The following is a 15800-nucleotide window of genomic DNA, read 5'->3' as shown; positions in this document are numbered from 1 at the left end:
TGTTCGGGCCACGCTAAGTGGTTTCTGTTGTCCTTCAACTTGGGAGCCCTGTGGCTCGAAGAACGCCTGGTGAAAATCGTCTCTACCGATCATCCACGTTTGCAAAGCTCGTATGATCTTTATATCTTCTTAATTTATGACATTTCTACTCTAAATTTCCAACTTATTTTAAAGCGTACATAAGAGGAATGCATGATTTCACTAATTTGTTTGAAATTTTAACGTTTTAAAGTTAAAATTGGATGTAATTCATTGGATAATGCTGAGTCGTAAGCTACCATTAGTCGGTCGTAGCTCTTTACTCTTTCTTTCCAAGCACGAGTCTTTTTTATCGATGAGTTCCAGCTTCAGCAAACTTCTAGGCGACGCTGATAAACAGTCGACTAGCAGAACGACACTCCCGAGCAGCCTAAATGTCGACAAAGGGCAGCGTTTCAAAACAAACGGAGAACGAAAGAACGAAACCCAAACAACTGAAAGCACGCATATGCTCAAGTCAGATAAAGTGGAATTGGAGAAGCTTTCAGATGAAGAAAAGGAAATATATTTTGCACATGAAGAGGCATGTAAGGTGAGTATGACGGTAGCATGTGTAGAGGGGAAAAACTGTGGCTTTAGCCTTGCAGAAATTGTACATTAAAATATAGCGTGAATGGATGGTTTTAACAGCCGCCATGTTGGATGAATTTAACAAAAGATTCGTCGTTAGTCTCTTCTGTTATGACATCCAACACGGCCACTGAATCTTTTGTTATTTCATTCTCTTGGGAATGATTGAAAACTAGCGATATCGAAATAAGATGTACCAGAGATGCAGCAATAGAAATCTGAGTACATCAACTCCCCATTTCATCACCCCAATACAGATAACATTTGGTAAACTAGCCATAGGAAACTCCCCATCTCTCCTCAAATGGTGGCACAAAAAATCAAAGTACTTTCTTAATGCAAATGTTTTAGCCTCTGTTGATTATAAAATGCATTTGCTGGAAACATTGTACTACCTGTATTTAATGCTTTTACCACTCCTTGGTGGACGGCTTAATGCCTAACAGGTTAGGTAAAAACCAGAGAACCTGGAGGAAAAACCTTTGAAGCACAGGAGATAACAAACAAAAAACTCAACTCACATACAACACCATGGCCGGCAGTGCTTGAACCATGGTCGCATTGGCGAGAGGTGCATATTGTGAGGGCATGCCAACCGTCCTTCCTGTAAAAACTATAAAACTATATTTCTTCTAAAATCTAATACATTGTTCAATAATTGTAGCCCAAAATTTATTGCAATATTCCTCTATTTCAACTTATGTTTCAATTGGAGAAGATCATAAAACATAGTGGAAAATAGTAATAAATAACATTTCAAAATTACTGGTCGTTCAACAAGTGTTTTCTCTGGTTTCTCCTGTTTCCTCCCTCTGTAAAAATCAATATGTGATATGAGTATTGTGTGCATAGAACATTGAATACAGTACAGTAGTTGTAGTGCATGTGAAAGAAAAGTGTCCCCAATCAGTGCAAAAGTGCTATAATGACTAGACACTTATAAATTTATTCTTTATTATTATAGGAAGATATAACAAAAAAGATTGCATTTTTATTTATAGCAGGCATTTTATATTTGTTTTTATTTTTATTTTATTTTAGAGAGGAGAAAACATGTACCAAGATCCTGCTACAGGATATGCAGTATTTACTGAAGTCTTCCACAGACAAAGAGGTTCTTGTTGTGGAAATGGCTGCAGACATGTAAGTAAATTTTGCAAGTAGTGATTTGCAGCTCTTTATCATACATGTCATATAGAGGCTTTGCACTACCACATGACAGCAGCCATGTTAGATGGCAGGAATAATGCAATCATTTTACATAAGAACGACTTCAATTCCCAAGAGCAGAGGGATTTTATTGTTCTGCCAACTAACCACGGGCAGCTCAAGCTGTATTATAGGCTTTGGCATGTGATGGTGCAAAACCTCTATTGGAGAGATTAAGATCTTGATACACAGTAACCATGGGTGGTGATGTGGCTATTGTATCTCTCACCACTGTGGTCATGAGTTTAAGGGTGGCATGGGTGGCATATGCTGCTAATGCGTGGTCTTTCACCGCTGAGAGTCCAACGGGTCGGGTCATTAGTTCGAGCCCTGTTGTTGCCACATGTGAATTGAGCTGTTTGTTGTGTTGTTCTCTCCTTTGCCACGAGATTTTCTCCGGGCTCTCCGGTTTTCCTCCCTCCAGAAAATCGACATGTGAGTCGAGCGTTGTGTGCATAAAATAGTAAATGTAGTGGTAGTGAGTGTGAGTGAAAGCAGGCCCACATCAGCGAAAGCTGCCAGAATAATCAGCCTGCTCTAACAAAAAGAAAAGGTTATTAATGGTAAAGTTCTAATTTCTTTATATTTCTGTTTCAATATTCAGTGTCCTTTTAATCAAGAGAATGTTCCACTCAGCAAAAGGAAAGCAAAATTTAACTCTGCCTTTTACATTTAGCAAGTCAAAAAAGTACATTTTGGATGAAGTAGCCCTCGGTTTTAAGGTAAAATATTTTTTTATGATAACTTACAAATTTTTCACTCGCTGATTGGTTATTTTTTATCATCAATAAGAGGACAAATAAAAAAAAATCAATAAGAGGACAGAGAGATGAGGCTGATGTCAAGATCAAGCACGCTCTCTTTCCCTTCATTTTTATTATTGTAAAAAAACAAATTTACTGAGATATCCCTATTTTTGTTAAAAAATATTGTTGAATTAATGAATCAGGAAGTAAATGCTTGGGGTATGAAGGTGCTGTTGTGATGCCAGCAATGATAAAAAGATGGTGATGACGATGATGATGATGACAACGAGGACGACGATGACGATAATAATGATGATGATGTTGACGATCATGATGATGATGATGATGGAAATTGTTTTTGATGATGATAATGTTAAAAGTGGTTTTTAATGGTGGTGATGATAAAAGTGGTCTTTGATGATGATGATGATGATGATGCATATGCTAAATTTGCCCATATTTGCTTGTGCTGGTGATATGACCATTGTAAAAAATATCTCAAAAATGTTTCATATGATATTCTTCCTACTGGGCCACCTGTGGTGGAACAGTCGTTAAAGTGGTATTTGTCATCGTTATGCCATCACACTATATTCACTTTATTCACTATTTGCAGTAATCAAGAAATAGAAAAATGCATGTGCGTAGTGTGTGCAGTTATAAAGGACACATGTATTGGCAAGTCACAAGAGAATGTTAGGAGAAGCACGACGCGTAGCAGAGTGCGTCTCAGCACTTCTGGAGTGTTCTGCCAATCCCCTTGTACTTTATAACTGCAAGCAGTTTTTTATTTCTTTTTTCTAAGATACAAATTAGAAGAGCTGTCGTTTGGACGTGAATAACGACCGAAACTGAAAGTGCGCGTGTGTACTGTGTTCCCTCATAATGCGCACGCTCCCAACCAATCAGAACGCGAGATTTATTACAGTGATTTTATAGCATTATTAAATATGATAACTGTATACAGCTATTTCAAAAAGGTTGAATACTGAATACTGCATACCGAATAGTGCATTCCAAGACCAAAGCGCATTGTGGATCTCGTTAATTTGAAATAAAAAGTAAATATAAAGCAATTTACTCTCTACGTGTAGCTAGTATATTGTTTCAGATGGAATACGCTAAAAATAGAATATCATTTATCCTACTTTAGACAATGTCACTATGACCCACAATGCACTTCGGTCTTGGAATGCGCTATTCAGTATGCATTATTCAGTATTCAACCTTTTTTGAAATTGCTGTATATATTTTCATATTTTTACCTGGTACTTTTCGCGCAACTCGAAAGTATAAAACTATTGTGGATTTTTACGCCGACGGACCAAGTGCCAGCTACGATTCATTAAATTCATTAAATATTTTTCGTATATTAACTCGCTTCTTGAGATTGTTTTTGCTCTTTCCACACTAATAACGTTAAACTCTAATGTATCAAAATAGAATAAAATAAAAAAAGAAAGATATAAAAAGAATTATAAAGCAATTTACAAGCACCAACATACATTCGCTATCTTCGACATTGAAAACTTCTACCCTTCCATCACAGAGAAACTTCTAACAGACACATTGTCCTTCGCCAAGAAATACTGCACAATCACGGCCAGAGACATTGACATTATTATGCACGCCCGCAAATCACTACTATTCAACAACGGCACTCCCTGGATCAAGAAGAAAGGCAATATGTTCGATGTTACCATGGGGAGCTACGATGGCGCAGAAATCTGTGAGCTAGTCGGTCTATTCATCCTCAACAAACTATGCGCTAAATACGGGAAGGACTACATAGGACTATACAGAGACGATGGACTTGCTGTTTTCAAGAATACATCAGGACCACATGCAGACAGAATCAGAAAGGACATAACGAAACTATTCAAGCACCACGGCCTTAACATCACCATACAGACGAACCTGAAAATAGTTAACTTCCTTGACGTAACCTTTGACTTGGCAAACGAAACGTACTGCCCCTACAGAAAGCCTAACGACCAGCCATTATACATCAACACAAAGTCGAATCATCCGCCCAACATAATCAAACAACTACCAGACGCCATCAACCGTAGAATATCCAACATATCCTGCAACAAGACCGAATTCGACAAAGCCAAACCCATCTATGAACATGCCCTGAATTCCAGCGGATATACCAAAACCCTGACCTACAACAACCATAAACCATCTACACATTCAAAAAGAAACAGACAACGGAACATCATCTGGTACAACCCTCCACACAGCAAGAATGTACAAACCAACGTCGGAAGCATCTTCCTGAAGCTCATACACAAACACTTTCCCAAGCACCACAGATTTCACCGGATCTTCAATAAGAATAATATCAAAGTGAGCTACAGCTGCATGGAAAACATGAAAACCACCATTACCAAACACAACAAGAAAATCTTCAACACCGATACCGATCCCGCCACCACCTCTGAGAAAACATGCAACTGCCGTAAAAAAGATCAATGCCCTCTAAACAACAACTGCCTCTCCTCCAGCATCATCTACAACGCTCATGTCACAACAAACGAGGACACTACTGGGAAAAACTACATTGGCCTGACAGAAGGAACATTCAAACAACGATACACTCAGCACAAACTATCTCTGCGTAATAGAAAATACGCTAACAGCACCGAACTTTCTAAATACATCTGGGACCTTAAAGATAACAACAAAGACTACAACATAGAATGGACAATCATCACTTCAGCCAGACCATACAGCAACATTTCTAAGAGGTGTGACCTGTGCTTAACAGAAAAGCTACTTATCATCAAAACAAACAGCGACACTCTTTTAAACAAGCGATCCGAATTGATCTCCAAATGCCGACATGAAAACAAGTTCTATCTGATGAACAATAGAAATCCAGGCCTAGCTAATTAACTCCTTTCCGAACAATACTTCTTTTGTAAATAATCATTACACCTCTTGTATATAAATATCACAGTAATAGGAATATGTTTCATTAAAGTCTGTCTGATGAGTGCGTAAGCACGAAACTCGGAGTTACAGTGAACATGTCTCGTCTTTAATCCAATCTTTACTATATACATAAAAAGAATTATATACACAAGGCCTTTAAGAACGTTTCAAATAGAAAATTTAAATGAAAACGAAAAAGTAAAATGAAATAATAAAATAAAATATAAAATAAAATAAAAAAATCGACCTAATTAGAACTCTTATGGCAAACTTTGATCCCCGATTTCTTCTTTTTTTAAATGTTAACTGGAACAAAAAAGTTAATTGGTCGGCCCTCTTTGATCTAAAGACGTCTAGAACAGCTTATGAAAACGGTTGTCATTCCAGTTTGTATTCAAAAATACCTTATTTTCCTGAAATAACGAAAAGTTTCAGACTTTCAGTAGACGATAGAAAATAGATTTAGTATCCTCTAATGAATTGGCTTTGATTTTGACGGTTCTGTCTGTAGGAAGTTTTTAAACTAGATGTTCCTAAGATGGCATGTTTTTTTCAATTTCTCGCCGGTTTATTGACTACGACTAAGTTGACTAAATTCTGTTTCCATCTGTGATTAAGGCGTATCTTGACTTTGATCAGTTTTCCCAAAGGTTTTTTCAGGGTTTGGTCTGGGAGGTACCCGCGCCCTGACTTAGGTCAGCCCAGAGGTTGTTTCAGGGTTTGATCTGTGGGTTAGCCATGCCCTGACTTAGATCAGCCCAGAGGATGTTTCAGGGCTCGATCTGTAAGTTAGCCATATGCCTCGACTTAGATCAGCCAAAATGTTGTTTTAGGGTTTGATCTGTGAGTTAGCCATGCTCTGACTTAGATCAGCCAAGAGGATGTTTCAGGGTTTGATCTGTGAGTTACCCGCGCCCTGACTTAGCTCTGCCCAGAGGTTGTTTCAAGGTTTGATCTGTGAGTTACCCGCGCCCTGACGGCTTAAATTAGCCCAGAGGTTGTTTTTTTAACGGTTCGATAAAGAAAATTGAAATGATAGTTTTAAGCTTTAATATTTTTAGCCTTTTCTGTATATTTATCTTTTACTGTTTCCATAAACATGAATCGTATACTGTTTGGTTAATAATATATAATAAGATGCCAGATAAGCAGGTAAGACCAGTTAATTCACAGTGAGCACCTTGCTGATGGGTAAAATTTAATTCCTTTTTCTCAATGAGTAAAAACTCATTAATCTAGCAAATACAGCCAGATTTCATGATTTTGGGACTTTAATGATTTATACCTGTGCTTATGACTGAACCCAGTTTATACTCCCAAGTATATATTTGCTTTAATATACCTGAACCTTGAATGTTTCTGTACTGGATGATAAGCCTAAACTATTGGGAACAGCATAAAAGTTCTTAGGTATTATTTACATGTTATTCACTGACTTATACAAGTATATGTAATTGGATAGCTCATTGCGTAGATCAGATCAGGGCTTTTACATTTAACATGTGCCCTAAATAAGGAACTTTATATTCATAATTTTTTTATTAATCTTTTTTTGCAAAAATGGCATTAATGAAATAAAAAAGTCAAAAAAACTTAGAAGGCCGGCCAGAAGAGACGGCTTTATGTCCTTGCCCAAGCTGTTAAAGAGAGCCCTGTAGATTACTAGGGAAAATAACGGCTAAGAAAGATAGCAAAAAATACTTGACGATTCATTTGCTTTTAGTTATCTGTAGAGATAACCTTTTATCCCAGTTTCAAATATTGAACGTATTATTGGAAATGTTTGTAGAGATTTTGATCTAAATGAGAGTCGAAAAGTATAACGTTATAGATTCCATACTGTAAGGCTGGTCAAACTGGGAATAAGATAGTTTTCAAATCTTGAGTTTTTATAAATGTATTAATAAGTGATGCTCGCCATAAGAAGGTTAAAGATTACAAAGTCTAAGTTTGAAGCAAAAACACGGTTTTCTAGTTTATTTTTACTCGATAAGAACCTTGAAATAATTGACTCTAAATGGCTTATTCTATAACGCTACAGTATCAAGATATCTAGAGATATCTAGATGAAGTAATGAGTAATTTACTAACAGCAAAATACCGACTACAATTTCAAACAGCAAAGTGCTAAGTAAATAGCATTATAAACCTAATCAAATAAGCACTGGAAATTACTCCTAGTACAGAAAAAGCTAGATACACAACTTAGCGCCAGTAATATCTCATTACTTTTTAAAATGCGCACTGTAAACAGAACAGTGTATACAATGTTTTATCAAATATCTTTGAAAACAAACAATGTGATGTTAGCACACTTTCGACACAGGAGATAAAATATGATGACACTCTCTATAAATAATTTTCGTGCAATTAAAAAAGAAAAAAAGAACGTAGACATATACAAAAATAAGGAGTTTTATTGAGGCCAGGTTCTGTCTTATCTCAGCGAAATATTTTTATTTTTTGATTTTCAGAGTTTGTGGCAAGCAAGGCGGTACGAGTTAAGCTCGCCTAATTATCAATATTCTTTAGAACATCCGTTCAGTAATTGGAAGTTATTTGTTTATATTATTTGACAGGTGTACAATTGTATTTTCCTCCACCCAGCTGGATTCTCAGTAGCTGCTACACATAACCCTCTCTAATTGCTGTTAAATAATTTATTAATTACGAACGGACGCGAGTCTGCCGGGTTTGCAGACCGACGAGCGCTCCGAACCACTCAACAAGACGCACAAAAGCATGAATTAAACTTAGATATTATAAACGCAGCAATCCATTATGAGTGTGGTGAGCTTTGAAAGTCTAAAGAGCTTGCTTTTGTATAAGTTTTCTATTCTTTAAGCTTTTACTCAAACTAAAAACGCCAGACATGTGTGGAGGGAAACCCAACCCGAACAGAGATTCCATCGTAGCAATGTTTCTCCTGGGCGTCTGGCATTCGACTTTTGAAATGTTTAGTCTTCAAGATACAAAAAACGACCTTTGAATAATTTGGTTAAGCACAACTTTTGAACGTGAACTAATTTACTAAGTATAAAAAGGTCTCTTGTAATGTTTTTGTCGACCAAGCTGAGAGGAACTAGTAAACTTAAAGACCGTATTTTGTTTCTGGCACGTGCGCTATCTTGTCATGTAGGGGTAACATTTGTTTGTTTCTACTAGAATAATTTACCTGAGTTAGTCCATTTCTCTCTAAAGAGAAAAAAATATCCATTCATCTAGCTACAATTTGTACAGTGTATCAAAACTAGCTAGGAATCCTTTGATTTTGCTAATTGTATCCGGCCAAGTGTCTATTATCAGACAACTCAGTTCAGCGACAGCTTGTAGTCACCATATAAACCAGCATTTAAAAAAACCCTCTCAATCAGTTTGTTTCTTCGTCCTACGCTGTATTCAGTACGAAAACAATGAACTGCTCAGCAAATTGATTCAGTATCATTCTCTTAATCCGTCAGCTTAAAGCTAACATGTGTGACGACGAATCGAAGGTACAACGAAACAAGATAGGATGAAACTATTCACAGTACCCCCAAAGAAAAACTGAGCTGTGATTTATTTTCCATCGCAGAGTTATGAGTACTAAAAAATTCGTGGTCTTTGGTTTGGAGAGAGAGAGAGAGAGTTTGCCATCTTTTTCTCTTTAGATGTAAACAAACAACCTCCTTAGAAGATAGAAAATGAATTCAAGCAAATCATTGAACTTTTTTTTATCTCTTGTTCTCAGTGAATTCATCCTTTGTTATTCTCTTGAATAAAATTCTTGTTTCTTGTTTGCTAGTACAATAGCAAAAAGTAGGAAAATAGGGCACCCAAGTGGAGTTTTCTATCTGTGCTTTCTCAAAAGCTAAACGCTATTGTGTATATAAGTTTGAATTGAATAAAGAAACCCTTCTACGACGGAAACGAGACACGTGGCAGAATTTTTGTCTGTCATGCAAGTCAAGTACTCCAGGAACAGCAGTTAAAATTCTTACATTCACAATCCTAAACGATTCAAGAGATGTAAAAAAAACTTGACCGATTCTACATCTCCAAACTCTTTGTGGTTATCCAGAGCTGGGATTTGTTTAAAGTTTATTATTATTATTTTTGTTCTTTAGTCGATCAGAGATTTTCAGCAAGTTTCACCTGCTTTATTCGCACCATATGGAATCGTAGCAAAACACAATGCTTATTTGAATAAATAAACTGTATTCTTAGCAAGGGTGGTAGCTTCGCGGTCTAGGCTTACATCTGTCATTACCACTGCCCACATATTTTTTTCCCATTTTCTAGTCAAAACCATTCCATTCCTCAAACATCTACGGTCCTTACTAAAGATCATCATTTCTCTCACCCAAGCTCAACGATCTTGTAATAAGGTAACACTATAAGAGCTCGTGCAACGTAACCCCACTTTTTTGCACCACTGCTATTTCAGTACAGAGATAGTGTCCCTTAAAGATATCTGGCAACTTTTAAAACCTTCAATGTATTGTTTTTAAAATCGTGATAATTACGATCGATTGACATAATGTGTCTCATTGTAAAGGGTCCTGCACGAACGGACACTAGCAGTTTACCAATGCATCAACGAAATGTGAGGTTTCTTTTGTGCTAGCAATTTTTCACAGGATAGTGTTAATCAAACCTACTATGACTTAAAGTTTTTGTTTAGAACTTAAGGTATTGATATTAGTGCCTTCTTTATTAGTTCGTCGGATATTTCACTGCGTAATTTTCGAAGTCATGCTGTTTAACCGAAGTCTGTTGAAATATTTTTCATTGCCTTGCTGCGACTTGCTGGGACATTAGTCTATCTATTGTCATTACTCAAAAGATAATGACTTTGCTTAACCTCGAGGCAAGGGTTGAAAAACCTTGGAAAATCTTCCCAAAATTGGACTCTCAACTCAAATCTAATATACATTTTCGTAGGAGGAACTTAAAAATGGTTTTCCTCAAGTGTAGTATAATGACCTGCACTCGTGTCAAGATGAAGCATTGACTAGATGTGAAGACACGACTCTTATCAAGCTCAGTTACGTTAGATATATTTAAATATCTCCGAGAACGAGTTCTTGAGGTCCTTTGCTTGTGTTCTTAGAAAGCTTTTGAAATACCAAAGGAAGAAAAAATATACATATCGTACTTTATAGTGCCGATCAACTCCGGCTTCCAAACTGCAGACTATTTCGTTTGAATGATATAAAAGCCAAAATCATGCAGCAAAATGAAATTACGTTGTCCCAATATCTTTCAGTTTCAAATTATTATTTTTTATTCATCGCTTGGTGAATTTTTCTTCCACTGACAGTAAATTAAACAATAAAGGTTTTGAATTCCTACTTCAAATTGCCGCGTAAAACATGACAAATCTTTCAACGCGTTCACGGTAATCACAAAATTACTCTCATTAAGGTATAAGTCGATTATTTTTTTCCAATTTAACCTACTAACCGTTTTCGGGATTTTAAAAATACTATCATTCCAAACTACCGTGTGTATTCTGTAGTTTTATTGTCGTTCCGTGTGAGGTATTGCTATGTTCACAGTATGATAACTCTTCAAATTCATATAAACAAACCTTACGCGACCACATTGAAAAATATTTCTTTATTTAAGTTCAAGCAAAAATTATCCGCATTATTAGACTGTTTTTAAACTCAAGATTTTTCCGCAAACGTTTTCACGATTCTGAAATGATTTTTTTTCTTTTTTCTTGCCGTATTTTTATGTTCAAAGACATATTTGATATAGAAATTGCATTCATAGAACGTCTGTCAAGGGCTTTTAAGCTTAAATTTTAATGAATTCTCGACAAGTTTTCTCTTTCTCATAGTGAAATCGATAGAAATTTCATTCATCCCAAATGAATTGATAATCAAAAATTTATAACGTTTCCAAAACATTGGTCATCAGAATTGTCACAAAACATCTTCCCTCAACAGGCATAAACGCTCCAAAACAAACTGCTACAGCGAAAAATATGAATGTTAAAATATCTTGAATAATGTCACATGGAATCCACGCCGAACTCGTATTTTTTTTGCTTGTCGAAAATCATTTCGTCCTAAAAATCCATCTTATTTCGAATATTATTTCAAAAGAATTCTCTTAGCAAAAAAATAAAAAGCTTTTAAGAAAAATAATTTATTTTACTTTTTTCATTTTTAAACTATCAGGGTGGCGGACGAGTTTGCATCTTGAGCATTGTGAATCGCTAAACAAGGCGGAGTTCGTATAAATAAATGAAATTAGACCAAAACAAAAACTAAATTCCAGTCCGTAAAAGCTAGATTTGTTTGGAATAATGAAAATTTAATAATTTATCGAAAAAAAAAATGAAAATTTCTTTCATGATTGTGATTTACAAATTTAAAAAAAAATAAACCGTTTATTGCTAAAATTATTTTTCATATCAAAGGAAATACTGTTTTCGTTATTAATTAGTTTTTTAGTTTGCTCTTGTTTTCTCTGGTTTGATTAAAACCTCACTATCCCAAGAGAAGTATTTTAGCCTAAATAGTAAAATACCTTGGAATACCGACTTTGATTGACATCCACGATATAATCGATTCTAAATTCTTTGCAATAAGTTCCTTAAACAAATATTTCCGAAGGATTTTACATATGTCATGAATTCTTTTATTTCTTGGTCTTCAAAAGAGCCTTTTGTGTTTCATCTTTAGATGTCGTTTGAGTGAAACCTTCTCGAGCTTTTAGTAGTCATTGTTCGCAATCTTTTCCAAAACAACTTGGGCTTAGAAGACAATGGATTTTCAATAGTAAACGCGTTCTATTGAGAATATACAACCTTTTCGCTAGGACCCGTTAGGAAATATGTTTGCAATCATGAGCGGGATTTCCGGTTCCCGCGCTTTTCGGGCGCAAGACTTTCTGATCAAAGATCTAATCAGTTTCGAATAAACAAATATTCAGAAGCGGAAATTTGGGGAGTACCAAGTATCAAATGAAACAACCCTTTTTGTGTTTATCTCGAGTTGTCAATCAAGCACAAAGAACGTTTTGTGATTGGTTCTCAAGGATTAGGCCTTTGGTCTATGGACCGGCCTTCGGCGTAAAAATGCTTGCAAACGAATACTAAGTTGGCAACAAATGCACTTGTATCGTATGTATTTAAACCATCTTGGGGGAAATGTATACTTGAATGGTTAGATAACTTCTAAGACTCTGGCCATATCAGTTAACGATTATCGGCTGACGGAGATTTGAATCCAAGATCTACGCTATAAATCTAGTATGTATTACAATTTCCAACTTAGTTGTAAATGTATTCCATATCTTTTTGAAGTCTTGCTCAGTCGTAAATCAAACCAAAGATTTGTACCTCGCACTTTCCCGCTTAAGTAATTCCCAAAGTATCGAATGTGTTGTGCGCGACATATGCCTTGGCGTTGCAAAATTAGGATGTCAGTTACTCAAGTCATATCTTATAAAATCTACTTCGGTTTTCAACCTTTCCAAAAATAGCCTTTTTACACAGGAAAAATGTATTTTCTTGCTACAATATTATATCATGTGACCTCGTTTTGTATACTCAATTTTTAAAGAAATTACGAGAGTACGAAAATTATTAAATACGTTACAAATGGTGTTTAGAGAAATAAATTGCTAAAGAATGGATAAAAACCGATTTGACGACTATTTACTCCGCGAGTATGAAAATTAAAGCGTTTTTTTGAATACAATATATGTACGTATGCTGATTTTATTTACGGAAGAACGAGGGAAGAAAGAACTCTAAATGAAAAATATCCATTTAGTAAATTCACTGTCAAGATATTTTAATCATGTTTCCTGTTAATATTGTGATTTCGAGTTTGTTTTTATTCACAATACGAATTCTGTGGACTGAGTTGTTCTAAAGGTCTTGTAGATAGTTTTTTTTTTATAAATTTACTTTTATAGTATAGGATATTTCCCGGAATTATATTTAGGAATACAATGTTTTCAGATTTAATACTTTGGTATAACTTGCCCTTCGGGAACTCTGTTCTAATTTTATTAACGTATTTTCAGTATACTCAAGTAATTTCGTCTTGTATAGAATTAAGATACTTGTTTTATCAATTCTAGAATTTATTTCGTGGAAGCCGACACAAAAAATATCAAATCTGCGACACCGGAGATAGAAAATGTGTTAACTTAAAATATATTTAACTTTGTTATTGTAGTGGTAGATTAAACGTAATTTATTTTCATTCATAGAAAGTTGGATTAAAGATCGGCGGTCTTGTTTCTTCCCAGGCGACGATGCCAAGCGCGGGTCAAATGAATTCTCTCGACAAGAACAGTATTTGTGCCGGATGTGGATTGAGGATTATCGAACGCTTCTACTTAATGGCCGTGGACCGTGCATGGCATATAGACTGCTTAAAATGTAGCGAATGTGATCTGCGACTTGACAACGAACTTACCTGCTTTTCCAAAGACGGTCTGATCTTGTGCCGTGATGACTATTACAAGTAAGTACTTCTCTCTCTCTCTCTCTCTCTCATTTCAAAATCGCAATTTCACGAAGTGTTATATTATTTCTCCAAAACGACTGAGAATTTATACCTTTCTCACTGGAAATAACGTTCGACGAACAATAACACTTTTTAAGACCTAAAGACTGTGAACTAAACCATAATTTGTCAGATTTGGCGTGTTTATGATGGCTCAATGCAAAAGCAGTAAAGATTTTCCCCCATATGTCAAGTTATTTGCCTCTAACGACAGAGTTTTCTGAACTTTTATTTTAAAAACTTTGTATTTGAAGAAGTACAATACGTATTGAAGTCCCCAGTGTTTTTCATTCATCCCAAATCATGTTTAAACTATAAACAATACTGTGCGTCACCTTCTGCTATGATTTGAACAATATGATTTATTTTTTTAATATTATTCCATTTTGTTTATTTACGAAAAAAAAGACTCAAAAATATCTCATACTATTAAAGTATAAAATATTCTTTTAAACGTAATATCGAATTTGAATTCTTAAATACAAATATTATGCTTTAGAGTATTTGCAAGGTTTGTTTATGCAAGGTTTTAGGAGCAGCTGAAGCGGGATTTTGTCTGTAACGTGAACTACGTATGAGAAGGTAGACTGTATGCCGTGGATCAAGACTCAGGTTCTTTTTGTTGGATGGACGGTTAATGGGCCCTGATTCAGTGACTAGTTTCTGACTGGTAAAATAAAAGCTAGATAGAATTCATAATAAACAAATATGACTGAGACGTTTCCCTTTTGATAAACTCACCTATTCATAACAATACGAGGATTCCACTATTCAACACAATAGCTCGATCTATTACCTGTAGCGATATTGAAAACGAATATTGCCTTCGGCAGTATTGTTTTTCTTTGCCTCTTTTAACACTGACGGTTACAAGAAAGAATTTTTATATGCTTTACGGAAGTTGCTGTTTTCTTTGACATTTATTGCTTTAGGAATTAAAAAAAAAGCGAAATGAAAATTGAAAACTTAATTTAGAGCTAGACAAACGAATACAGACTTTCTATTCATTTCCAGGTTTATAATTTTATCTATATTAAAACGACCTTACAAGACAAAGTCTTGAATGAATAGCTAACTACGGTAGTATCTTTTCCTTGTCAAGCCATCTATCACTTTTTTTTCATAACTTTCCGCGATGTTTTTCTAGGCTAATTTAAAACTTAAACTCTATTTTTCTCGAGTTATGAAAACTGACGGGAAAACCACTTTGAGACTGTCAGCCAAGAAGGCCAAACAATTGCAACGTGTCGAAATTAATTTTGATTAAAAAGTTTTCAAGAGTAAAGTTTGTTTTTGAAATGCTAACAAATCATTTTAATCACTCCAATAACCTTTTTCAAAAATTAAACGCTGAATTTCTTGATGAAACTGCTTTGTTTTTGAAGGGATAGGGCCGTGGGGTTTGGTGATGATGGTTAATCCAATTGCCTTCACTTTTACTGTCGCATGGAAGAATAAGAAGTCAACACGATCTCCTAAGAAAGATCCATCGGTCAATACAACCATTACAATAGTATTTATTATATATACTTTAAGGTTTATAAGCTCGGGGAATTCTCCTTCCCGCACAAAGGGGATTCTTTCGTCAACCACGCGTTACCTAGATACGGGGTATTAGGAGTTTATCTTGCGAAGTGAAGATAGAGTTTTGGTTTCATAATTTCATTATGATTACAAACCCCTTGACACAATTACTTAAGTTGAGCAAACAGCAGAAATCCTATTGCTTCTGAATGTCATATTACTAATCTAGTATTCCTCCTATCTTGGTTTGAGTTTG

General features: G+C 35.4%; 1 protein-coding gene across 2 annotated transcripts in view; it reads left to right on the top strand.

Moving 5' to 3' along the window:
• Nucleotides 1–28: 28 nt before the first annotated feature.
• LOC116302396 (LIM/homeobox protein Lhx9) overlaps nucleotides 29–15800 on the top strand; it is a 30299-nt gene continuing 14527 nt past the window's right edge. Inside the window, exons 1-4 of one of the 2 annotated variants that reach the window (XM_031711683.2) lie at nucleotides 29–571; nucleotides 1651–1752; nucleotides 2423–2540; nucleotides 13722–13978. In XM_031711683.2, coding sequence (XP_031567543.2) covers nucleotides 414–571; nucleotides 1651–1752; nucleotides 2423–2540; nucleotides 13722–13978 — 635 coding nt within the window. In that variant the 5' untranslated portion in view covers nucleotides 29–413. The remainder of the gene's footprint in view (nucleotides 572–1650; nucleotides 1753–2422; nucleotides 2541–13721; nucleotides 13979–15800) is intronic. The other variant, XM_031711684.2, reaches the window with a different exon arrangement.

Source organism: Actinia tenebrosa, unplaced genomic scaffold (assembly GCF_029948245.1).
Source record: "Actinia tenebrosa isolate PJP-AT-01 unplaced genomic scaffold, QUT_ActTen_1.0 PGA_scaffold9__36_contigs__length_13948895, whole genome shotgun sequence".
NCBI classification, from domain to species: Eukaryota; Metazoa; Cnidaria; class Anthozoa; order Actiniaria; family Actiniidae; genus Actinia; species Actinia tenebrosa.
The sequence above is the reverse complement of the archived record's forward strand: the minus strand, read 5'-3'. Positions and strand labels throughout refer to the sequence as shown.